Below are 25,894 nucleotides of genomic sequence, written 5' to 3'. Positions count from 1 at the left end.
TCCCCGCCCAGACCCCTGCCTCAGGGACACCTGTCCTCAGCCCGGCCCTCAGTTGCAGCCAGGCCTTCGCACTCCATAACCCCCAGCTAAGGTTCCCCTCCCCTACAGCCCTGTCCCTCCAGGACGCGTGGCCTTGTCCTGTATGGGGGTGGCCAAGAGCACTGCCCCAGTCCTGGGCACCTTGGGCAGGAAGCTGGCAGAGGCCAGGGCTGCCATTCAAACAGGAGCAGGTGGTTTTGCCAGGAGGAAGTTGACACTTCAAACATGGGTGACGTAGGCCCCACACTGCCTGCTCCCCGTCCCACCCCTCCCTGAGCAGCCGCCCTGCCCTCTCCCTCCCTGAGAGCAAGATACCAGGCCAGACATCCTCACCCGCAGTGCTGAGCTGCCCAGGCTGAGGCAGGAGGAGGCCGGAGGCCATGCCCATGGGGTCTCCGCCACCGCTGGCCGCCTTGTACCTGCTGGGGATGCTGGGTGAGTACCCCTTCCCGGTGTCCGCAGGATACCCGGGCTCACTCTGGTGCAAGGAAAGAGATCCCAGTTCTATCCAAGGCTGACTCTGGGGCCCACATGTCACCTGGAGCGTTGTGGAGATGTGAGGTCACTGGGATCCCTGCCTGCCCCCACCACCCAACCGCAGCTTGGCCCTCTGCCTTGCGTGTCCCACCCACCAGGAGCATGACCCTGCCTCTCTCATGCGCTGTTGAGAGCCCTGCTTTACCCTTCCAGTGCAAGAGAGTCTGCAGCGGGGAGCCACATCCGATGGGGCCCGGACAACATGATTCCTAGGCAGAGTCGGATTTTAGCAGAGCATACAGGCTTCCCTCTGCAGGGTCCCCCACTGACAGCCCAGCCCTTACTTGGTCGCCTCCAGAGACATGGAAGCTCGGCGTCTCCGAGGCAGCTCTGATGATAACTCCAGGCAGAGTGGGCCGGGGCAGGGTGGGGCCGCCTCTGAGGACGCCACTGACCAAAAGTCAAGGATTCACAGCGGAAGTCCTAGTCCGTCTCACACCCCATCCTGGATCAGTCCCAGAGGGGCCCAGCCAGGCCAGTTGGGATGAGTACACCCTTGGCCGGTTCTCACTGTAGGCCTGGGTTGTGAGCCTGACCCTGTGTGACCTCAGATAGGTCCCCAAGCTGCTCTGGGCCTTGATCTCCCCATTTCTGCAATGTGGGAGTTGGGGGTGTGAACTGGATGAGATCTGACCACTTCCTGAGGATTTGGAAGGTCTGGCAGGGCGACAGAGGTGCATGACTCCGGGCTGGGAACAGGAGGACGCGCGCAGCTTCCGGCTTGCAGGGAAAGGGTCCGGAGGCCTTGCCTGCCTGGGCAGGGAGCCTCGCAGCCTCCTAGGGAAGCTGGGTGTACAGGTGTGAGTGTGGGGGAATGTGTGAGTCTTTGTGTGTCTGTGTGCATGTGTGTGAGAACTGTGTGTGTGCGTTCTCATGAGCACGACACGGCCTCCAAATGCAGGATTATCTCCCCAGCATGTGACAAAGCCACCTGTGCACACATGTTCACATGGCTCTTCTCATATCTAACAACAGGTACAAAACACCTTTGTCCCAAAGTAAGAGGCCTAGAGACAGTCCCTTGGCAGGCTTCGGGGGCCCAGCTGAGGAGGGACCAGGCCTTTAAGCCCCCCCATCGGCTCCTCACCTCTGGCCTCAGACTTTGTTGAGACAGGAAGGCTCCCAGCTGAGTATGGGGAGCCCGTGTCCTGCTCTAGGGCCCTCCCACCTGAATCCCATCATGGGGGAGGCTCCTGACGGGACCAGGCGAGTCCCCTGGCCCACTGCAGGCCAGTGTCAGGAAGACTTGGAGGTAAGCCCTTCACCCCCAGTATGGGGACCACCTGGAACCCCAGGAACACGCAGTTCCCAGTGTCTGTGTGAGCCGGTGGGGACCAAGCATTCCCTTCGATCGGTGGGTCACTGCTTACAAAGCTCTTTTGAAGCCATTTTCTGCTGCAAGCTTTGCAACAGCCAATGAAGCAGATGGGCCCTTTGGCCCCATTTTTCAGTGGGGAAAATCGAGGCCCAGGAAGGCCGAGTGCAAACCCAGAGTGCAACAGCTGGTGCACAGCCAAGCCAACCCCTGTCCAGCATTTCTGCCCTCACAGAGGGCCCTCTCTGTACCTTAGCTAAAAGGGAAGGCCCCCAAAGCCACTCCTGTGCAGGAAAATGGCCCCCGGACACAACCTCCACCAGCAGAGATACACCAGAGCTGGGGACACCAAGGGTCAGGGCAGGGGCTGGAGTCAAAGAGCGCAGGCACCCTTTGGGCCATTCCAAGGAGACATGAGGCAATGCCAGAGCCCTGGGGATACTGCAGCCTCCTGACTGGGATTGGGACTTGGCAACCTTTGGACCCTGGGGCATGAAGATGCCCCCAGCATGTCTGGGTGCTAGTAACAGGCCGTAACAGGCCGGGGCTTCCCACAGCTGCCCCCTCTCAGCCCCAGCCTTCCTGGACAGATGCAGGCAGCAAGGTGGGAAGGCAGCTCTGGCAACTGCACGTTCCCTACTGGCCCAGCCGAGGCCACCCTAAAGGCCAGCGCTGGGGCCGGCGTGGTCACTCACGCCTGTAATCCCAGCGCTTTCGGAGGCCAAGGCAGGCGGATCACCAGAGGTCAGGAGTTTGAGACCAGCCTGGCCAACATGGCAGAACCCCATCTCTACTAAACATACAAAAAATTTGCCAGGCGTGGTGGCGCGCACATGTAATCCCAGCTACTGGGAGGGCTGAGGCAGGAGAATCACTTGAACCCAGGAGGTGGAGGCTGCAGTGAGCTGAAATGGTGCCACTGCACTCCAGCCTGGGGGACAGAGTGAGACTCCGTCTCAAAAAAGGAAGAAAAAAAAAAAAACAAGCCCACATTGGGGCATGGAAAAGTCACGGACTCTGCAGTTTGAATTCTAGTCATCCACTTACCAACTGGGCAACCTTGGACTAGTTCTGTAAGCCTCAGTTTCCTCATCTGTAAACTGGGAATAATAATAGTATGTCATAGAGGCTTATAAGGATTCGATGAATCCATGTACATAGAGCTTAAGTATAATCCTGGTGTATAGTGTAATAAGTGCCCAATAAACAATAATAATGGCAGCAACTATTATGATTATTACCGAGGTCAGCCAGGAACCAACGGGGCAGAGGGTCTTGCCAGAGGCCTGCATGGCCATCAATCTCTTTACCCCTCAGTCCTCCTGCACGGCCTATTTATTCACTCAACCATTCATTTATTCATCTACAAATATGATTGAGCATCTCCTGTGCGTCCAGCTCTGTAAAACACTGGGAATACAGAGACCCAGTCAGGAGTCTCTGCCCTCCAGAATCTGACCAGCTAACAGGAGACCTGTTGGAGAACACAAGTAAACAAGCACCCGAAGACCAGGTCCCCTCAGCCCTGCAGTCTGTGCTCAGGGTCCCCCTGACTGCAGGTGCCTAACACGCCCAGCTAATTTTCACATTTTTAGCAGAGACAGGGTTTCACCAGGTTGGCCAGGATGGTCTCAATCTCTTTACCTCGTGATCCACTTTCCTCAGCCTCATAAAGTGTGGGGATTACAGGCATGAGCCACCTCGCCTGGCCCTGGTGTCTGCTTTTTAAAAGACCTTTCAAAATTAATTTTAGGCTGGGCGTGGTGGCTCATGCCTGTAATCCCAGCACTCAGGGAGGCCGAGGCGGGCAGATCACCTGAGGTCAGGAGTTCAAGACCAGCCTGGCCAATGTGGTGAAACCCTGTCTCTACTAAAAATACAAAAATTAGCCAGGCATGGTGGTGGGTGCCTGTGATCCCAATTACTTAGTAGGCTGAGGCAGGAGAATTGCTTGAACCTGGGAGGAGCAGGTTTCAGTGAGTTGAGATCACACCACTGCACTCCAGCCTGGGCAACAGAGCAAGACTTCATCTCAGAAAAATAAAAATAAAAACCAAGCACCCAAAATATTTACACCTTTTGAATTACTAAGTGCAATGGTGGGAACGGCAAGTGCCTCGGCCACAATACCATCCACACTAGCAGGACATGCCTTTGGCTGGGCAGGCAGGGAGGGTCTCTCTAAGGTGGTGAGGTCTCATCTGAGAATCTAAAACCTAAATGAAGAACAGAGCCAGCCAGGTAAAGAAAAAAGGGAAGAGGGTCCCAGGCAGAGGGGATGGCAGGGCAGAGGCAACGGGGAAGGACAGGCCTGAGAGGGCGGGGCTCCTACTGGGAGCAGGGCAGCAGGCCCACTGTCCCAGGCTGGGTGAGGCCCTGGCTAATCACACTCCTCGAAGACCCAGAGCTCCCCACCTCCAGCAGGGAATAAAGGGATCTGGGGACCCAGGGGCTGGCAGTGGCCTTCCTGGTCACTCTGTCTCCGCCAGTTCAGAGAGGTTTTCCCTGCAGTGACCAGGCAGCAAATTCAGCTCAGCCTGATACAACTGATGAACTGTGTGTGTGTGTGTCTGTGTGCACATGTGCTGTGTGTGCATATGAACACATAGGTGCATAGCCCTGTGGAGGGGTGCTTCGGAGCAATACAGACCTAGTTTGATTTCCTCTCAGGGTCTCATCTATAAAAACAGGGGTTTGTTGCTGTACCCACCTCAAAAGACCATTGCAATTATTACATCGGGTTTGTTCAGAGACTAGGTATGGATTGAACACCTACTATGTCCCAGACACTGTTCTAAGTGCTGAGGACACAGCAGTGAACAAAACGGTCAAAACTGCCTGCGCTGGTGGATCCAGCGTAATAGTCAGGGCGTGATGGAGAAACAGACAAGAACCAAACTAAGCCAGTGCTTGTGCGAGTATTAGACGGTCATGAGCGGCGTGGAGACGGACAGATGGAGGCGGGCTGGGACTGGAAGCACTGCTGGGATGTGCGGTACCCAGGGAGGATTCGGCGGGTCTCATGAGATGATATTTGAGTCAATACTTGAAAGGAGGGAGTGAGCCCACTGTGTGGGATCTGAGGAGCAGCCTCGCAGGCAGAGGGGTCTCCAGCCGCAGGTCAGTGAGGGAGTCTATGGGGCGGCCACAAGGCCCACGGAGGCCTCCGTGAGGACCCAGGCTCTTTCTCCCATGCACTAGAGAGCCACACAGAAGCAGCGAGGTGAGCATAACTCTCACCTCTCCGGGTCCTCAAGTGCATCTTGAACCCCAGGCCAGATGCATTTGGAAGTTCAGAATGTATCAGATTGTAGAAGGAAATATTGTATACATAGTACGTGCTCATGACACAGGCAGTGAGGTCTGAGGCAAGCACGGGCCTTGAACACATTCCTATGTCTGCAGTGAAACACGAGTTTGCACAGTAAAGACAGTGGACATCCTCCCACCAAATGCATTAGAAAAGGCTTCTAGATTTTGGATTTTGAATTGCAGATAAGAGATTGTGGGCCTGGATCACTTCCCCTAGAACTGCCACTGTCACCATGACCACCATTGTCATCATGTGCCTTTCAAAGCCTCTCATTGTCCCCAGAGGGACCCTAATACTCCTTCTCTCTGGGGGACAGATATGGTAGGAATAGGATAGGAAATGTGTGGTGGCCATCAGCAGAGAGGATAAGGGTCCCACGCACTGCCACGGACTCCCACGGAGCCATCCGGAGTGAACCCCTCCCTCCTTCTGGCCCCAGTTTTCCCCATCTGTACTACAGAGCAAGCAGGCTCTGGGGCCTCCCTGGGACAGACTCCCACAGGCCTCGTCAGGTGAGGGAGGCATGGTTTCTGTCCTGGCTCTCCCACCAGCTAGCTGTGTGACCTTGGGCAAGTCACTCCGCCTCTCTGGACCTCAGTTTCCTGATCTGAAAATGGAGGTGAGCATAGTCCCTTCTTCACAGGGCTGTGGTAGAAAGAACAAGCCTAGTGCATTTGGGGCAGGTAAAGCTCTAAACAAAACCAAAGGCTTGTCACTGACAGCAGAGACATCTTACAGTTTCATACTGGGTATGAAACTCAGGCAGCAGCCGACCCAGAGCAAGAGAGAGAAATAACAATTTAAATAGCAAAGGTCATTCTGCCCACGACCCACTGTCCACTTACCGGGACAGGCCCTGGGGGAGCCTGATTAGAGACCTGACTCTGCTGTTCCTTCCTGCAGGTCATTGCCAGCCCTCTCCTGGTTTAAGCCCAGCGTGATTCTACGCGTGCTTTGCACATAAAAGCCTCCTCAGCATAAACCAATCACTTCATCTGTGCTCAACCCAAGAAAGGGAATGTTGGTCCTTTATGATCTTCGTTTCCCTAAAGCCCTGATTCCGCTCCAAGTGAGACTTAGCTCCACAGATTACTGTCATTTCAGAAAAGAGGGGTTTCTGACCTTTCAAGTCACCAACATAGAGGATTTGAGGAAGAAAATCCAGAATCCTCCCCAAAACGCAGGCAGGGCTGTTGTGTTTGATATACGTCGATGAGGTCTGTGGCTGTGAGAAGGAATCATTGTTTATGGGAAAAGGCAGCTCTTGACTTGGAAACTACACTAAGTCAGTCGTAGGTTTTTTTATCTGGGGAACAAAGTGGTGATAGCCTCCCGTCCTCTGAGACTCTGGGAAAGATATGGGGTCTTCTGTGAAAACTCCCCGCCCTGGGGTCTGCACAGGGTAGGGGCGCTGTCATTTTATTATCATCAGTCATTTTCACAGGCCGATAAATCAGTTAGATCTAACTAACGTGTGTGAATCCGGTGCCTGCAGAATCCTAAGCAGGCCACACTCTTGCCTCCATTTCCAGGGTGCAGGGGCGTCAGAGGCAAACCCCGAGGTACCCAGGCAGGACCTAGGAGTGAGCCAGAGGCAGGGGTGGAGAATGCAGGATGCAAAGCCAGCCGCCCTGAGCTGACTTCTGGCTCTGCCCTCATGCCCAGACACCACGACAGTCTCCTCTTCTGTAAACTGGGACCCATCATGCAAGTCCACAAACGTTCATCTCTAATTCCAAAGCCCAAAAAACATTTGTTAAGTTTCTGGCAAAAGCATTTGGTGCAAATCCTGACCTGAACAAATGGGAGGCTATTTATAATCTTGACGCATCCCACTTAGTGTGAAACTGCATATGTTTCGCTGCAGTCTTGCCATGTGTTTGAAGCCAGGGCTCTCTAGACACATGGTGACGGTAGGGTGCCGGCGAGGCATTGACAAAACAGAAGGCGAGGGCCACAGCCACTGCCTGGGGCCGCCAGAGGCGCAGCCACTGGAGCCAGAATAGCCTATTTTTCAAAAACGCCTGGATCTTGAAATTGGTTTAAAAATCCAAACAAAATTAAAAGAAAGCTTTAAAAACAAAATTGGCTCAAAAAATTTAAACACTGCGTAGACCAAATAAAAACTCATGGGATGCTGTAATGACAGCCAAAGGAGAATCATCCTGAATACCGTGGGGGAAAGAGGAGTGAGAGGGATGGACAGGAGGATATAAATGTCTCAGAGCTGCTTTTGGGAACGCATCGAATCCTCACCAAGACCTCAGGGCAGGCAGGGCCAAAAATATTATCTCTGCCAATGCAAGGACAAGAGGCGGGGGCTCTGGGGGTGTGATAAGCCTTTTCTAAATTCTTTGGCCCTGAGTTTTGCCTGGGTTTGCCCAGTCCAGGCCCTAAACTGTGCGAGCTCCAAGGGGAGGGGAGGGGAGCAGGGGAAGGAAGGGGTCTTCAGCGAATTCTCATCCGCGGCCCCAGCTGCTCGGGGTTAGGTGTGGCTGCGGATAAGGAGACGGCGCAGTGCTTCCAGGCCTCGGGGTCCTCCTGGTCTCCAGTCGCAAGGATTCTGTCCACAGCTTTAGCAATAGCAGGAGCCTCAGGCTTCATGAAGCTAGGAAGGATGGAGCAGGAGTAAGCTGTGGACCCCCAGAGGGGGTCAGGAGACCCTGAGCACAGACTGCAGGGCTCAGGGACCAGAGGGTGCTGGTCTGACCGCTGTCAGAAGCAGCTGAAAAATGAAAATAGGTGGTGGACCCTGAAAACCTTGATATTCATTCTGTCCCCTAGATTATAAGCAAAAAACAAACAAGCAAACAAACAAACAAAACCTGAACATATTCGTGGACAGGCAGAAAGAATATACACTAGACACCCAGAAAGCTTCCAAGTCAGCCAGGCCTCTCATTGCCTGCCTCTGCCTTCCCTCCACCAGCAGCTGAAATCCATCAGGAGCTAAAGATTACAAATCACAGGTGTTTGAACCAAGGGGAAGGTGAGGGATTGTGGAATTTAACTTCCTTACTTTACAGACAAAGAAACTGAGCCCAGAGAGGCTGAGTGGCTTGCCAAGGTCACACAGCACGTTCATAGCTAAGTCTTCCCACTGCAGGTTTAATTGACTAAACAGAATCACAAGTTCATTCCCTTTGATCAGGGTTGCACACCAGGGCCATGCAGGAATCAATGAAACCCGGGGCAGGCCATCATGGGCTTCCCACTGGAGGGAGGGGAGGCAGTTGGGGCCTTGCTGGGAAAAGCTCAGACTCGGTGCCAGAAGGCTGGGGTGGAGTTCTGGCACCAGCACTCACTAGCTGCTTGAATGAGTTATTTAACCCCTCTCAGTTTGTCTGTAAAATTGGGACCAAATAATAGTACCTACTTCATAGCACTGTGGTGGGAACTGGGAGAGTTCATGTGTAAAAAGCCTGGAAGAGTGAAAACATTTAGTGTTGGTGATGGCGATGGTGGTGAGGGGAGAAGAGAGGAAGCGCTGTTCATCTGGGGACCAGACAGGCCCCTGGGGGGAGGTTCCAGGGCAACACCCTAGAACACATACATATCGTTTTTTTATTTTGAGACAGAGTCTCACTCTGTCACCCAGGCTGGAGTGCAGTGGCGTGATCTTGGCTCCCTGCAACCTCTGCCTCCCGGGTTCAAATGATTCTCCTGCCTCAGCCTCCCAAGTAGGTGGGATTACAGGCATCCGCCACCACACTGGGCTAATTTTTTTATATTTTTAGTAGAGACAGGGTTTCACCACCTTAGTCAAGCTGGTCTCGAACTCCTGACCTTGTGATCCGCCCACCTCAGCCTCCCAAAGTGCTAGGATTACAGGCGTGAACCGCTGCACCCAGCCTTAAATATCTTTTTTATCAAAGCACTTGTTAGAACATTTTTTAAAGGATTTCACTTGGCTCTCCAGCTTGTTCAGTCTTTCCCGAGAATGTTCTCTGAGCAAGGCCAAGGCTGTTCTTTGTGGAATCTGCCAAGGCTGTCAGGCCCAGTACCTGCCCCCAGGGCTTCAGGGTCTGGCTGCACGAGCGCTTCCAGTCAGATCCAGGTGGTGTTCATCTCTGCATCTCCAAACCTGGAGGAGCAGCAATGGGGTGGCTGGAAGCAGAGAGCATGGGTTTTAGAGTCAGACACATGGTTTGACGCCACCTGCCAGCCATATCACCCAGGACAGGGCATTTGCCCTCTCCTGACACTGATACCAGGAGCGTACTCAACTCTCATGATGGGGCTGTGCGGAAGATTAACAGCAATATCTTGATGAACCATCCCGAGAGCTAAGTATGCAGCAGGTGCTCAACAGTTGGCAGCTGCTATTAATAATGAATGTTGAGTATGGTGAGTGGAGAAATCGATGCTGCTTGACCTACAATGGGGTTACCTCTCAATGATCCCATCCTAAGTCAAAAATTCATTTAATATCCCAATCAACCCACTGCAAACTTGAAACATTGTAAGTTGAACCATCCTGTCTCGACCATGTGTGTGAAGTTTCCAAGTTAGGAGAAGGAAGTGGTGAGCCCCATGGTCTGGCTCTCTGTGCTCCTGGACGAGGAACCCTCCCAGTGGAAGAGCTCCCTGAGTGTCTGCCGCCCTGGGCACACCTTCGCCAGGCCCAGCCTCCTCTACAGATCAGTAACACCCGCTCTGAGCACTGAACACAGGCCAGGAGGCACTGGGCTAAGCCCTTTACATAGATTAGCTCATCTCAGCTTCCCAACAGCTCTAGAAAGCTAGTCCCATTCTCATCCTCATGCTATGAATGAGGAAATCGAGGCTCAGAGGCACAGAGAGAGGAGAGACTTGTTCCCCAGACTCTGTAGGCAGGAAGTGGCAGAGCCGATACTCAGAACCGGAGCAATGAAAGTTACCAGTGACTGAAAACCCATCCTGAGTTGTATAGCACTGAAGAGCAGTTCTTCGGAGCCCCACTCAACATAGATGCCACATCAAGCTGCCTTAGCCCTTGAGACGTAGCCAGAGGGATGACTCCTTCAAGGCAGACTGCCCTGCTGATGGGCAGCTGGGATGAGAGGGAAATGGGAATAAGAGGTCAGGAGTAAGAGGCGAGGGCAGGGCAAAAGGGCCTCCTTCCTGATATCTCATGCTGGCTGGACATCTCCCCACAGCCTCCTGAGGCTGCCCTGCCTGCAGTAGATTAAATGATTGGCTGGGCGCGGTGGCTCATGCCTGTAATCCCAGCACTTTGGGAGGCTGAGCCAGTTGGATCACTTGAGGCCAGGAGTTCAAGACGATCCTGGCCAACACAGTGAAACTTTGTCTCTACTAAAAGTACAAAAGTTAGCTGGGGGTGCTGCTGCCTGTTGAGGCAGAAGAGCTGCTTCAACCCAGGAGGTGGAGGCTGCAGTGAGCCAAGATCGTGCCACTGCATTCCAGTCTGGGCAACAGAGCAAGACTCTGTCTCAAAAAAAAAAAAAAATTTGATCAGATGATTGACAACCAGACCATCCCTTTTCACCTGGGCCAGAGCTCTGCACACTTCCCCATTGATGAGAATAGCCTTCCTCTTCCAAGACCCATGACTCCTAAAGCAACAACAGGGATGGGATCTTGCAGATTCAGGGGAGACTTATCACAGGCCATGATGACTTCTTTACAAGGAGTCTTGAATCAGGGGCAAGGACAGCTTTTTCAAAACACACCTATTTCTTAAGAGATGGGATCTTGCTATGTTGTCCAGGCTGGACTTAAACTGCTAGGCTCACGTGATCCTCTTGCCTCAGCCTGCTGAGTAGCTGGGACTGTAGCCTTGAGCAACCAGCCCAGCTAAACACACCTATTTTTTAACACCCAGCAACAATTTCTCACAAGCAATTTGAAAACAGCCTTTCAGTATTAATATATAAAGCAGTTTCCTTGACCCAATGCCGTAAACCCAAGAGTAAACCCAAGTCAGACAGATGGAAATGAAAATATTGTACCTGCTGCCTAACTGCTAACGCTGGGTGGTAAACACAGAGGTTAAGCTTTGAAGCCACATGAACTTGCTACTCCACCTTGTCCCTACCCAGATTAAACACCTTCCCCAGCCACAGATAAGCTGGCCGGCTGCCGCTCTGCTGAGAGCCCGGCAATGGGCCACTTTGCCCCTGCTCCACAGTGAGACAGGGCTACAAGGAGGCGGAGCTTCCCTGTGGCCCACATGGGGGAAGGCTGATTCCCTGCAGACCCCTGTACCCTGGGCCTGTCGCCTTGCCTCCCTGGCCAGCCGGCTGGCTACACTACCATAGCCAGGTCCCGCCACCTCTTTAAGCTTGGTCTTCTCCAGAAATGGGCAGCTATTAATGACAAGTGGCTGTCATTCTTATCCTGTCTTGGAAATGCTTGAAAGTAGCAAATGTTGTCTTGGGTTCCCTTTCTGGCTCTTTTCTTTTCTTTTTTTTTTTCTTTTTAAAGACAGAGTCTCACCCTCTCACCCAGGCTGGAGTGCAGTGGTGCGATCTCAGCTCACTGCAGCCTCTGCCTCCCAGGTTCAAGCAATTCTCCTGCCTCTGCCTCCCGAGTAGGTGGGATCACAAACATGCACCCCCACCCCGAGCTAAATTTTGTATTTTTAGTAGAGACACGGTTTCACCATACTGGCCAGGATGGTCTCAAACTCCTGATCTCAAGTGATATGCCCACTTCGGCCTCCCAAGGCGCTGGGATTACAGGCGTGAGCCACTGTGCTTGGCCCCTCTCTGGTTCATTTCTCCATCCTCTAGAACTAAGGAGCTAAAATTTTTTTCAGTGGAAGCAACACACAGGACATTTTTACATTACAACCCCCAACACGCAAAAAGTGACCCTTACCCTCACAATGCACAGTGCATTCTGACATTCTCTATTTTATTTATTTTATTTTTTATTTTATTGAGACAGGGTCTTACTTAACTGTCACCCAAGCTAGAGTGCTGTGGCACGATTGTAGCTCACTGCAGGGTCTAACTCCTGGGCTCAAGTGATCCTCCCACCCTGGCCCCCTAAGTGCTGGGATTACAGTCATATGCCACTGTGCACGGTCTCTCTATTCTATTCCATTTCAATTTTTAAAAAAATGGATGGACCACATGCCATGACTCACACCTGTAATCCCAGCACTTCAGGAAGCTGAGGCACGAGGATCACTTGACCCCAGGAGTTCAAAACCAGCCTGAACAACATAGTGAGACCCCCAACTCTATTAAAAAAAAATTGTAAAAAAATTTAGCAGGGCCTGGTGGCCTGTCATCCTAGCTACTCAAGAGGCTGAGGTGGGAGGATCCTGTAAGCCAGGGAGGTTGGGGCTGCAGTGAGCCATGATCACGCCATGCACTCCAACCTGGGTGAGGAGAGTGAGATCCTGTCTCAAAAAATCATAGCAATAATTGATGGTTACATGCTTATATGGGTTAGAATGAGAGAATCTGAGGTAGGCGGTGATGGAACTGATGTATGCCTTGATTGTGCTGGTGGTCACATTCATGTATATATGTGATATTCATGGACTCATGCAGTTAAAAAAATAGATTTCATGTATGTCCAGTTTAAAAGTAAAGTTTTTTAAGAAAAAAAAAATTGATGGCTGCAACCCACTAAATAGAATTCCTGTCACTCAGGGCTTCCGACTTGGAGTATGAAAATTCCTGTCTGTAAAACCCATGATACTTGGAGGCCAGAGGAAGAAAGGTCCATTGCTCAGGCCACGGGTGGGTGAGCTGGGAGAAGGGAGAGGGTGGGAGGCTTCACTTCCTGACCCTCCTCTCTCCTCTCTGCAGTCACTTCCTGCCTCGGACAGCTCAGCCGGGAGGACCCAGGTAAGGAAGAGCCTCGTGGAGAAAGTCCTGGGGCAGGGGGAGAGTGGGGCCGCGGTTTCATCAGTCCATAGGGAACCCCTGGATTAAGCCATCACGTCTGCCAGAGTGAACCCCACCCTACACAGAGAGTGACCCCCAGCATACACAGACACACAGATGCAGACACACGCACATGTAAGATGCTCACGTCCACGTGGGTCCCCTCAACAGCTGTGAATCACCCACAAATGCCAGATCTCAGGATAATTATTATTATGACCTGCTCACCACGCACAGAAAACATCCCAGCTCATAAATGTTCCTTGCAAAGTCATGTTTCCTACCCAATCCTACCAGACACCCCATGGTCAAAGATGCAGAGAGAGGCTGCAGACTGATTATCAAGTGTGTGGAATGCCCAGCCCCAGAGGCTGGACTTTAGTCTTAGAGGCTGTTTCCCAAATAGGGTTCCCTGGTGCATGTTGAACAAAGGGCAGGCAATGCCAACTCCCGCTGGAGACTGACAGTGTGCACCAGCCCAGTAAAGGCTCTGAGAAGTCCTGCAGTGAAGAAATATATCACACTTTTTAACCCAGCAGTTCCCACCTTATTTCACCACAGACCTCTCCTTCACATTGACTAGGCTAACATCGTGCTGAACGTATCTGGGGAGAATTGTGGCTGAAGGGTCTTGAGAAGCCACTGTGCAGCCAGAGGGGTGACAGGGGCCTTAGCAGGCCCTGAGCCCGAGCTGGACCCTGCACTGACATCCTGGCTCCAAGCTGTGGCACACAGCTTGACCTCCTTGAGCCCTAGTTTCCCCAGTTGTGAAATGGGAGGAAAATCTCTCGCCTGGTGAAGCTGCAACGAATCAGCTTGCTGGGCAGACAGCCTGCAAAGCACCCCAACAATGCTAGGTGTTGGCACGCGCTTGCTCTGCCTCTAACTAGCCAAGTGTCCTTCGCAAGCCCTGGCCCTGAGCTGTGGCCCCAGAGTGTCCTCGTCAGAAGAAAAGGGCAGCCTGACCAGTGGTTCCTGACCAGGGAAAAACTCCTCCTGAGTCACCTGGGAGAGCCTTTCACATTTCCAAAAGTTTCTTGAATCAGTGACACATTTATCTAGCTCCAAAATTTTAAAAAATGTAAAGATCTGTAGTGAAGAGCTTCACTTCCATCTCTATTCCCGTCTGTCCCAGTCACCCCCACGACGACCCCAGCACCCCAGGTAATGACCACGTTTGTTTCTTGCATATTCTTCAAGAAGCTCTTTATGCAAATACACACCACACACACACACACACACACACACACACACCCCACACCATACACACACCACACACACACCACACACACACATGCACACACACACCACACACACACCCCACCACACCACACACACACCCCACACACACCCCACAACCACACCATATACACATAACACACCCACCACACACACACACCCCCACACACACCACACCACACACACCCCACCACACCACACACACACAGCCCACACACACCCCACAACCACACCATATACACATAACACACCCACCACACACACCCTCCCACACACACACCACACCACACACACACACACACCACACCACACACACACACACACACACACAGAGCACACACACATGCATATTTTTCCCCTCATGGAGTTTGATAAAATCACACAAGCCACATGTCTACCAGTGACCCAGCATTCCACTCCTAGGTGTTTACCCAAGAGAAATGAAAACATCCCCACACAAAGACCTGTATGTGAAGGTCACAGCATCTTTATTCATAGCAGGCAAAACCCAAAAACAAACCAAATAGTGAATGGAAAGCAAATGTAGCATGCTCATATAGTGAACTATCACTCAGCAATGAAAAGGGATGAACTGCTTATGCGTGCAGCGATGTAGCTAAATCTCAAATACACGCTAAGCAAAAAAAGCCCAAACAATAAAATACGTGCTGCGTGATTCCATGTCTATGACATTGCAGCTCAGGCAGAACTCATCTCTCGGGTCAGAAAGCAGATCAGTGTTTACCTGAGGCTGGATTCAGGGAAATCAACTATAAAGGGGCATTAGGGAACTTTCTAGATGATGGAAATGTTCCATATGTAGATTATGGTGGTGGTTACATGCAGGTATACGTTTGTATATGAAATTCCATCGAAGAGTACTCTTAAAATGAATGTGTTTCACTGTATGTAAATTGTACCTCAATAAAATTAATTTTTTTTGAGACAAAATCTCCCTCTGTCACCCAGGCTGGAGTGCAGTGGCGTGACCTTGGCTCATTGCAACCTCTGCCTCCAAGGTTCAAGCAATTCTCCTGTTTTAGCCTCCGAAGTAGCTGGGATTACAGGCACACACCACTACACCCAGCATTTTTTTTTTTTTTTTTTTAGTAGAGATGTGGTTTCACCATGTTGGCCAGGCTGGTCTCAAACTCCTGACCTCAAGTGATCCACCCGCCTTAGCCTCCCAAAGTGCTGGGATTATAGGCATGAGCCACCACGCCCGGTCTAAAATTAATTTTTAAAGATCTTTTAAGAAGCAGACACCAGGCCCAGTCTCAGACCCGTTGAGACAGAATATCCAGGACAGGGGCCATCCAGCTGGATGGTGGGTGGTGAGAATACCTTGCCCATTTCTCTGAGCTCCCATCTGGCTCTGAAATCTGGAGCCCCACCCTCCTGGGTCAAGCTTCAGGACTGCCTGGGTCAGGGCCGCCCTAGCCTGAGGTTCTGGGAAGCCCTGCAGTGCCCCAGAAGGGATGAAGCTCACAGGGGGTGAGGCAGGCAGCCCACAGGGCAGAATGGAGCTTGGGTGGGCATGGGACCTGGTAGGAAGAGGGCAGTGAGGGGTCCCAGTGAGGAGCCCCTCCCAGCCTGACCCCCACCACACCTCTCTGACCCCCAGATTTCCAGGTGAGGCTCACCAGCTCCAACTCAAGGTGCCAGGGCCAGCTGGAGGTCTACATCAAGGACAAGTGGCACATGGTTTGCAGCCAGAGCTGGGGCAGGAGCCCCAGCCACTGGGAGAATCCCAGACAAGTGTCAAAAGTCTGCCATCAGCTGCACTGTGGGATGGCCTTAAGCCTTGGCCCCTTCCCTATCACCTTCACACATCAGAGTCCAGTCATCTGCCATGGATACCTGGGCTCCTTCTCCAACTGCAGCTACCGAAGAACAGACCCGTGTCAACCTCTGGGCCTGATCTGCTTAGGTGGGTAACTAGCCAGCCACATGGGCACCCTGGGCCTGGGCACCAGCCCCGAGGAGACTGCCTAAGGCCTGTGATGGAGGGGCTGAGCAGGTGGATGGAAGGGGTAGGGAGACCCCAGTTTATAACCACTCCCCAAGACATATACACAGAAGGGGGACCAGAAGGGGCCAGCACCCATCCGTAGGATGACAATAGGGGACTTAGTTCTGCCAGTCGCTGACCTCATCGGCACCTCTGAGCCTCGATTGTCCCATCTGTGAAGTGGGGTGGTGCTTCCCGCCTCGAAGAAGGAGGGTTAGAGGCAACGTGTGCATCGAGCGGGCCTAGCGTGGCAAGCGGTACTCACGGCAGAGCTCCCGGTCTCTTCAAGACTGCGGCTGCCCCCGGCCCCGCCCACACCACATTTCTCCCTCACCAGAGTGTCTCATTGCAGAGCCCCAGATGACGACACCTCCACCCACAAGGCCCCCGCCCACCACAACTCCGGAGCCCACAGGTAAGAGGATTCTAAACCCTCCGTGGGGAGTCAGAGCTAGCGAATAAAAACCCCAGATGCCCAGTTGCATCTGAATTTCCGATAAAGGTGGAAATGTTTAATATTGGCATGTGCTATGCAATATTCAGGACCCCACCACCTCCCAAGGCCAAGTGTTGGTCAGCAGTTGTCCACACGCTGGGGCCAAGCAGCAAGGAGTGCCACGTGCTTGCCCAGGAAGCCCTGGGCGCTCAGGCCGGCTCCCCCTCCCGCTCTCTCCTCTCCCAGCTCCTCCCAGGCTACAGCTGGTGGCACAGCCTGGGGGCTGGCACTGTGCGGGCGTGGTGGAGTTCTACAGCGGCAGCCTGGGGGGCACCATCATCTATGAGGCCCAGGACAAGACCCAGGACCTGGAGAACTTCCTCTGCGACAGCCTCCAGTGTGGCTCCTTCTTGAAGCATCTGCCAGAGCCCGAGGCAGCTAGAACCCAAGACGCAGGGGAGCCGTGGAAACGCAGGCCCTTGCCTATCCAATGGAAGATCCAGAACTCCAGCTGTACCTCTCTGGAGCAGTGCTTCAGCAAAATCAAGCCCCAGAAAAGTGGCCGAGCTCTGGCCCTCCTCTGCTCAGGTACGTGAGAACCTGGCCAAGCCCCATGAGGCCTTCTGCTGCCCTAGGTGTGGTCACGAGCATCCCAGAAGGTCAGGGAATATCGTGTGTGGCCTGCAAACCCCTGCGTGCAGCGCGGGGTCTAAGGCACTGTGAAGACAAAGGAAGTGGAGGCCTGGTCTTGGCCTCTCAGGGGTAGGAAGGGGTGGGGTGCGGAGGATGCCTCCACACTCAATGCCTTGGGAGTCTCTGCGAAGCTACGCAGCCCAAGCCCCAAGAAACCGCTGGCTCAGCTGCCACCTGGGGAGGGGAGTCAGCGGGACTTCCAGGAGAGGCAAGTTCTCTTATGGGTTTGGGGGAGAAAAAAATACGTCTGGGTAGGAACTGTAGCTTGTGCCAAAGATGGGGCACTTGGAGGGGTGGGCCTTGCAGGACGGGCGTTTGTAAATCCCAAGAGTTGACAATGGAGCAATGGTGAGAGGTGGGAGGTCCCTGAGGCCTGGGGGTCAGAGCACAGCAGGCAAAGAGAGACACCACCACCTAGGAGGGCTCTCTGCAGAGGATCCTGCACCATGGGCTGATAAGGCGAAGAAAATGACCGCCTGTAATCCCAGCACTTTGGGAGGCCAAGGCGGGCGGATCACGAGGTCAGGGGATTGAGACCAGCCTGGCTAACATGGTGAAACCCCGTCTCTACTAAAAATACAAAAATTAGCCAGATGTGGTGGTACATGCCTATAGTTCCAGCTACTTGGGAGGCTGAGGCAGGAGAATCGCTTGAACCCAGGAACCCAGGAGACGGAGGTTGCAGTGAGCTGAGATCGCACCACTGCATTCCAGCCTGGGCAACAGAGAGACTCTGTCTCAAAAAAAAAAAAAAAAAGCCAGGCACAATGGCTCAAGTCTGTAATCTCAGGAGGCTGCGGCAGGCGGATCACCTGAGGTCAGGAGTTCAAAACCAGCCTAACATGGAGAAACCCTGTCTCTACTAAAAATACAAAAAATTAGCCAGGCATGGTGGCACATGCCTGTAATCCCAGCTACTCAGGAGGCTGAGGCAGGAGAATCACTTGAACACAGGAGGCAGAGGGGGCAGTGAGCCAAGATCATGCCATTGTACTCCAGCCTGGGCAACAGAGCAAGACTCCATCTCAAAAAAAAAAAAAGAATGATCCTGCTGTGTGGTTGAGGGGAAGAAGCAGGTGAGACTGAGTCTGTGAGACCCCAATGGGCCAAACCAGGATCAATGAAGAAAACTAAAGGGAAGAATCCTCGCAGTACGCCTCCCTCCAGAGGCAGTGGCTTCCTATCGCTGGAGGTGTTCTTAGTGAAGTCCAGACCGTACTTACCAAGCGCTTACTTCATGCAGGGACCATTCCTGGGCATTCTAAATTCTTCACATGACCTTAGGAAGTGGGTGTTATTATTACCATCCCTTTCACAGTGAGAGGCTGAGGTTCAGAGAGGTTAAGCTTCTTGCCCAGTATTATAGAGTGCTTGCTGGGATTTCTGAACAAGCAGGGTCACTCTAGAGCCTGTTTTCTGAGCTTTAGTGACTCAGTGTGGTCCTGGACCCACGGCAGCTGGTTGGAAATGCAGGTGCTCAGGCCCCAGCCCGGATCTTCCGAATCTGAATCCACTTTGCAGCAAGGTCCTTGGTGATTTATGTGCACAAATCTAGGAAGCACTGCTCGCGGCCACCTGGCTGTCCTGCAGGCATAGTCGCCCCACGTCGCTGGGTAGCTGGTGTGAATTAGTAAAACGCTGCCCCCTCCCACCAGAAGCAGCCCCCAGGGGTCTCTTGGCCTGATGAGGGAAGCAGGGGCTGGCTGGCTGTCCCACCCCCACTCAGCTGCGATCCTTCCTGCAGGCTACAACCTGCCAAACCATACCCAGGGTTCTCGCCTTTGAAACTTCTGAATAGATTTACTAGGGCTTTGAAGGTGGATGTTGCTATGGAAACTGGCCAAAGCTGGTGAGATCATCACTCACTGTGAACTGAGCATGCGTGGGCCTCAGCCATGGACTCCCAGGCCCCACCTTGGCAGGCAGAAATGAATGCGAGCCTCTGCTGAGCCAGGCCCCGTTTGCTGAAAGCCTGGCCCTTGGCGTGCAGTGCCTGGCAGCAAGATCTGTCCTCACTGTGAACTGCCAGGACTCAGTGCAAGAGGTCTTTCCAATTCCTGGGCCTCTTCTGAAAAGCCTCCCGTCTTCCCAAAGTGCAGCAGGAGAATGAGAGGATGTTTCCAAGTGGGAAGTGGACCTAGGTGGAACCTATTTCCCATGCTTGTCTCTTACCTCCACCTGGCATGGGACCAACTCCCCGATGGTGGCTGGAACAGCCTCCCTGCAGAGAGTGCCTAGGCTGCTGTGTCTCAGGATGGTGCTGGCAGCTGACCAGAGGCACCAGAGACGGTGCTGGGTCAGGGGAAGAGCCACGGAGGATGCCAGAGGAGGGAAGGGCAGAAAGGAAGGCTGCCTCTCCTGGTGGTCCCACCCAGTGCCTTCCCCTAGCCAGGGCCCGGCTTTGCCAGTGGCATGGGGCCCCAGGAAGCAGCACACGGCTCAAGGCCACACCTGCCCCTCCTCTCCCATTGCTTCCTCTCTCAGGTTTCCAGCCCAAGGTGCAGAGCCGCCTGGTGGGGGGCAGCAGCATGTGTGAAGGCACCGTGGAGGTGCGCCAGGGGGCACAGTGGGCAGCCCTGTGCGACAGCTCTTCAGCCAGGAGCCAGCTGCGGTGGGAGGAGGTGTGCCAGGAGCAGCGGTGTGGCGGCGTCAACTCCTATCGTGTGCTGGACGCTGGTGAGCCAACATCCCAGGGGCTCTCCTGTCTCCAGCAGAAGCTGTCCCAGTGCCACGAGCTTCAGGAGAAAAATTCCCGCTGCAAGAAGGTGTTCATCACATGTGAGTTAGCCACAGCCCGCAGTGGGTTGAAGCAGTTAAACTCTGCCAGGGGCATGGGGTCCCAGGAAGCAGCACACAGTTAAACTTTACCTCCAGGACCCAGGCAGGGTGTATGTCTCTAAAGGACAGCTCTGGGGAGCTAGACAGAGAGTCCCAGAGACCCAGAAAAGGATGGAGAGAGGAAAATTGGAAGGCCAGGGAGCACGAGCACTCAGACAGCAACGAGCAAGAACAATAATAGGAGACAGAGCAAGCAACAGGCAGATCACTGTCAGGCAGCTGATGAGTCGTAGAATTTCTCCTTCTACCTTCTACTTTTGCAAGGTGGAAGCCAGAAAATCAAATGGATAGCACATATTTGTTACATGAATGGTAACTAAATGGCAAGTAAAAGAGAGAAATGGATGTATGTATGGATGGATGAATGGATGGATGGATGGGTAGATGGGTGAGTAGATGGATGATGGATGTATTAGATTGGATGAATGGGTGGGTGGGTGAGTGGGTGGATAGATGGATGGATAGATGGGTAAGTGGATGGATGGATGGATAGATGGGTAAGTGGATGGATGGATGGATGGATAGATGGGTAAGTAGATTGGATGGATGGATGGATGGATGGATGGATAAGTGGATGGATGGATGGATGGATGGATAAGTGGATGGATGGATGGATGGATGGATGGATGGATGGATGGATGGATGGGTAAGTGGATGGATGGATGGGTGGGTGGGTAAGTGGATGGATGGATGGATGGATGGATAGATGGATGGATGGATGGATGGATGAAAGGTGGATGATGGACAGATGGATGGATGAAGAATAGAGGCCTGGCTGGCTATTGGTATACAATCATATATTGGTTTATGACGGTGTATAATGGCAAGGTGATCACTAACCACTGGCAAATTGTAGAAAATTAAATGGCTTATAACCAGTGTGGCAAATGCTAGCTAGATGATCGATCGATTGTTAGATGATAAATGGTGGGTGGGGGAGTGGGTAGCAGGGAATTCTAGAGATGGATGGAGGAACAGCTAAATTGATCACTGCCTTCTGTGCATGCTGGTGATTTTCTGGGATGAGCAAGGGTGACTGGCAGAAGCCAGGCAGACAGCAGCTTCCCTCCCACAGTTTTTCTCCCCCCAGGGCTGACAATGACCTAACTCTTCCTCATTCTCCAGGCCAGGATCCAAACCCTGCAGGCCTGGCCGCAGGCACTGTGACAAGCATCATCCTGGCCCTGGTGCTCCTGGCAGTGCTGTTGGTCATGTGTGGCCCTCTTGCCTATAAGAAGCTGGTGAAGAAATGTAGGTGTCGCGGCCCTGAGTGGCTCTGTCCCTGCATACAGAGACTGGAGGGGCTGTACTAGAGTCCCTGGGAGGAGGGGTCCTGCCTCCAGAGAGCTGGGCACAGGGCACCTCTGCTTCACCACCCAACCTTCCCCTCTCCTGCCCATTAGCCTTTTTCTGCCCCAAGTAACAGAAACAGAAAGTAAACAAAATTGCAATTGTTGATTTGTCTATCTCTGGAGACCAGCTGAGACCCATTCCAGGTCAGAGAGATGGTGTGGCTGTTCCCAAGGCTGTGGAAGGCCCAGAGGGTGTTCAGCACAGCCTCTGGTGGCAGGAGACACACGTCCCAGGCCCACCTCCTCTACTTACCACTGCCTGGGATGCTGATTGGGAAACTTCCTCTCTCTGAGCCTCAGTTTCCTCATCTATCAAATGAGCGATCACACACCTTATAAATGCAGGGGGAGTTGTTCTCCTTGCCTTGCAGAACTCAAGAGGAAAGTATTCAGACAAGAAGGTGCGAGGGGAGAGACTGTGAACAGAAGGCCCAGCAGGGCAGTGTTGGGTCCTAGTGCCTGCCCAGGTCTGGTTCTAAACACCTGTGGTCTTTTCTCCTGGGGAGCCAGGCACCTCTACCCCATCCTTAGCCTGCTCCTTTGGCACAGGATGGCTCCAGAGCAAGTTAGGAAACCGAGGCCCCCGAGAGACTCCAGGAGGCAGAGCCCAGCAGCCCTGCCCTCAGCTGCACCTACTGCCACCACCTCCCTCCCAGGCCCTGCCCCACCCCCACTCCGACCTGCCCCCACCCCCACCTGCTCCCACCACCCTGATGTGCCTTTCCTTTCTCTTGCCCAGTCCGACAGAAGAAGCAACGCCAGTGGATTGGCCCAACAGCAATGAACCAGAACAGTAAGTGTCCCAGAGGCAGGGCCCCCCTCGGCCCCGGGACAGAGGCCATGCAGGCAGAGTTGAGGCCCTCTCTGCTGAACACAGACGGAGCCTGTGGCTGCTTGAGGCCTCTGATCTCCACAGTGCTTGTCTGAGGTGTGACTGTGGCCAACAGACGTCCCCACACCAGGGACTGCGGAGGCTTCTTGATGGGCAGATGGCTGAGCAGTTTCTGCCGCTGAAGCCTCAGAGTGTGGAAACATCTCATGGCATCTTTTCTGTCTCTCGCCTCCTCTCGGGGTCCCCAGCAGCCTTCGCCTCCTCCAGCAGCATTCCCAACACAGTGGCCAATGGATGCTCACAGGCAGTGCTCACAAAAGAGGCCTCCCTGATCAACAGACCTGGAGAACCATGAGTTAGGCACAGCTAAGCACGGCTCTTTATTCCAGGACTTATCAGAACCTTAATGGGCATTTTTGTATTGCCCATCTCCAAAGCAAGGCTACATTAAGAAGGGCTGTCCAAGCTACTTTTAGCATGAATAACTGACAGGGCCAGTATCAGGACATTTGGGTGCAGCCAGCCCAACCCCATCCCTGGTCTTCTTACTCTGTCCTTCCAGCCACAGCCAGAGACACCCTAATGGACGGAGACGTGGCGCTCCTCCCGCCTCCCATTCCACCTTCTTCCCCCTCCCCAAGTCCAAGGCCAAATCCTTCAAGAAGGCTCTGTGTTGCCCAGTCTTTCTTTTTTTTTTTTTTCCCTTTCCCCTGAGACAGTTTTGCTCTGTTGCCCAGGCTGGAGTGCAATGGCTCAATCTTGGCTCACTGTGACCTCCACCTCCTGGGTTCAAGCAATTCTCCTGCCTCAGCTTCCCAAGTAGCTGCGATTACAGCCACCTGCCACCACGCCTGGCTAATTTTTGTATTGTTAGTAGAGATGGGGTTTCACCATGTTGCCAGGCTGGTCTTGAACTCCTGACCTTGTGATTTGCCCACCTTGGCCTCCCAAAGTAGTGGGATTACAGGACCGTCCAGCCTTTCTTAATAACATACAGGCCCTCAGCTCCTGGAGGGCAGGAGCATAGCCGTCCTGTCACCTGTGCTCCCATCTCCTGCTTGGTAAACGCTTGATGACCGACTGACCCATCCTGCCAGTCAGATTGCTGGGTTACCCAAATCTGCTCTAAAATCTGCTGCTGATCCTGCTAGCATGAACCTCCCGGGAAGAGAGGCAAGGGGGATGCATTGGAGGGGCTGTGGGTGCCGTTGCCCTCTCTCTGCTAACATCAAGGGAATAAAGTTCTGGGCACCTCCTGGGGAAGGAGGCGGAGGACAGAGCCACAAGTCTAACGACACTGTCTCCGCATCTGCCCAGTGTCTTTCCATCGCAACCACACGGCAACCGTCCGGTCCCATGTTGAGAACCGCACAGCCTCCCACGTGGATAATGAATACAGCCAACCTCCCAGGAACTCCTGCGTGTCAGCTTATCCAGGTAAGCACCAGCGGGGCTCCCAGGCATGCAGGCTGCCAAGGCAGGTCACGTGATGCCCTTGAAGGTCGGGCGATGGCCCAAAGAGAGAGGGGAGGCCCCAGGGTGCAAGGGATGAAACGAGGCAGGACGCAGCAGGGGTGCGGAAGGGATGCAGCCTTTACAGGCACCCATCTGAGACCACGAACTACTCATCTGGAGAGAAGAATGCACTCAGAAAGCCATTAACCCCAGCCTTGCTGTGACCTAACAGGCTTGTTTCGCTGCAGAGCCTTGAGGGGCCTGGATGGTACATAAGGCCCCTTGGATTCCTTCGGGCCAGAAGGGAGCTATTAAGTGGGCTGCAGGAGAGTGGGTACTGAAGGCTCCCTTACTGGTGCTATCAATTAAGCCCCAGGGAGCCTGGAGTTCAGCATCATTAGTGAACGTTTGGCTGATTTGATCAAAACAGATACGAGGCTGTTGCCGGCTCCTAAAGCCCCTGTGATCTTCCCGCCCACTGTGGGCAGTGGCTCTAGGATGCAAGGGGCTCTGCGGAGTCTCAAACCCTCTGCAAACAGCGTCCTTTCTTCCCCCAGCTCTGGAAGGGGCCCTGCAGCGCTCCTCCACGCAACCCGACAATTCCTCCGACAGCGACTACGATCTGCACGGGGCCCAGAGGCTGTAAAGGTGAGCCGGTCCCCAGCCTGACCCCGCACCCCGGGGCCCCCCATAGCCCTGGGGTGAGCAGCAGCCACTCTGCGCCTCCCCCCAGCCCCACCCTGCCCTACATGAACAGAGGACCCCCAGCATCTTGATGCTTGTAAAGGAAAAGACAAACGCCAGCTGCTTAGGTTAGAGGAGCTGGTCTGGCAGTTAGAGCTTAACAATTGACTCTTGAACTCCATTCGGAAAGCCGCACAGGTGGCATCCCTAAGAGCTCCGTGATGGAGCCACACCCCTCTAGAGCTGCCAACCTGCCAGTGGGGAGAAGGAGCCCCGGTGCAGGATGGCAGCTGTCCCTGAGACGGAACCCGAAGCATGGGGCCTGCCCGCCACCTCCCTGCATGGCCTTGCCATGTCTTCCACTAACACATTTCCTTCTCACCCCACAGAACTGGGATCCAGATGCAAAAAACCAAGAGCCAGCCCTACTTGTCCTGAGAAAACTGTGCGTTCTTCAGTTAAAACAATGTCCCTATTTCTACCCGGGCCAGAACGTGGACAGAGGCCAGGACCCTCCCAGCCAGGCACTGCTGTCCCAAGTGGCAGGCCAGCTCGCACCCGGCTGCACCGCAGCCCACCACCCCTCCGCACATGGAGGCTGTGGTGGGCAGAGCCTCCAAACAAGCAGCCGTCCAGCTAGAGACTTGGGGGTGTCTGAAGGGTGCCCCCTTTCCCTGCCCGCTGGGGAGTGGCGCCTGAGTGGAATCGGCTTTGTCCTCAGACTCTGTCCCTGCTAAGGAGTGACACGGAGCTCGCGGGGGGCGGCGGGGGGGGAGTGCCTTTTGAGCATGTTCTTTGTAAATAGCACTTTTCCTCCTTCCTGACCACCTGAGCACTCCTGCCTCTTCTATGCAGCATCCACCCCTGTGCATCCCTCTGCAGCCATGGCTGCGCACCTGGGCACAAAGACAGCTCAGCACGTTCACAGCAGCTGCCAGCCAGGGGGCTGGCTGGGCACCAAGGCTCTGCTTTTGTGAGGCCTGACCCACAGCCTCACCCCATTCCCTCCATCTTGTGACTCCCCTCCCCAACCCCCTCATCTAAAGACACTATCCTCTCCAGAGAGCAGGGACCACTGGCATTCAAGCCCACAAGGCACCAGTGCCACCCAGGGCCCTGCACAAAGGGGCGCCTGGTAAACCCTAACCAACTTGCTCTTTGGCTTCACACAGCAGCGAAAAGTCCCAAGCTGAGGTGGTTTCAGCACATCACAGTTCATCTAACCCAAGAGTCAGAGCTGGGGCTGGTCACGTTCCTTTGGTTTAAATAACTCCCTTGACTAAAATAGACTCCTCTAGCACTCAGA

At 53.6% G+C, this 25,894-nt stretch overlaps 1 protein-coding gene across 2 annotated transcripts; it reads left to right on the top strand.

Moving 5' to 3' along the window:
- Positions 1–260: 260 nt before the first annotated feature.
- Positions 261–25,894, top strand: CD5 (CD5 molecule). 2 transcript variants are annotated; one of them, XM_032283251.1, is made up of 11 exons: positions 261–474; positions 12,971–13,009; positions 15,912–16,217; positions 16,651–16,713; positions 16,981–17,322; positions 19,912–20,205; positions 21,391–21,516; positions 22,357–22,410; positions 23,767–23,886; positions 24,462–24,552; positions 24,978–25,894. In XM_032283251.1, exons 1-10 carry the CDS (start codon positions 420–422, stop codon positions 24,548–24,550), a joined length of 1,488 nt encoding a protein of 495 aa, XP_032139142.1. In that variant the 5' UTR covers positions 261–419; the 3' UTR covers positions 24,551–24,552; positions 24,978–25,894. The 2 variants fall into 2 exon arrangements, with proteins under 2 accessions (XP_032139142.1, XP_032139141.1); XM_032283250.1 differs by having other exon boundaries at positions 24,971–25,894.

Source organism: Sapajus apella, unplaced genomic scaffold, assembly GCF_009761245.1.
Source record: "Sapajus apella isolate SASKATOON/1434 unplaced genomic scaffold, GSC_monkey_1.0 scaffold14, whole genome shotgun sequence".
Lineage (NCBI taxonomy): Eukaryota > Metazoa > Chordata > Mammalia > Primates > Cebidae > Sapajus > Sapajus apella.
Note: the sequence above shows the minus strand (reverse complement) of the source record. Positions and strands in the feature narration are given on the sequence as shown.

What these genes read in the sequence shown, in the direction of transcription:
- CD5 (XM_032283251.1), top strand. Translation starts at nt 420, where the DNA reads ATGCCCATGGGGTCTCCGCCACCGCTGGCCGCCTTGTACCTGCTGGGG. An exon ending in CACAACTCCGGAGCCCACAG is followed by an intron (nt 16,714 to 16,980) that starts GTAAGAGGATTC and finishes CTCCTCTCCCAG; the next exon opens with CTCCTCCCAGGCTACAGCTG. An exon ending in AACAGCAATGAACCAGAACA is followed by an intron (nt 22,411 to 23,766) that starts GTAAGTGTCCCA and finishes GCATCTGCCCAG; the next exon opens with TGTCTTTCCATCGCAACCAC.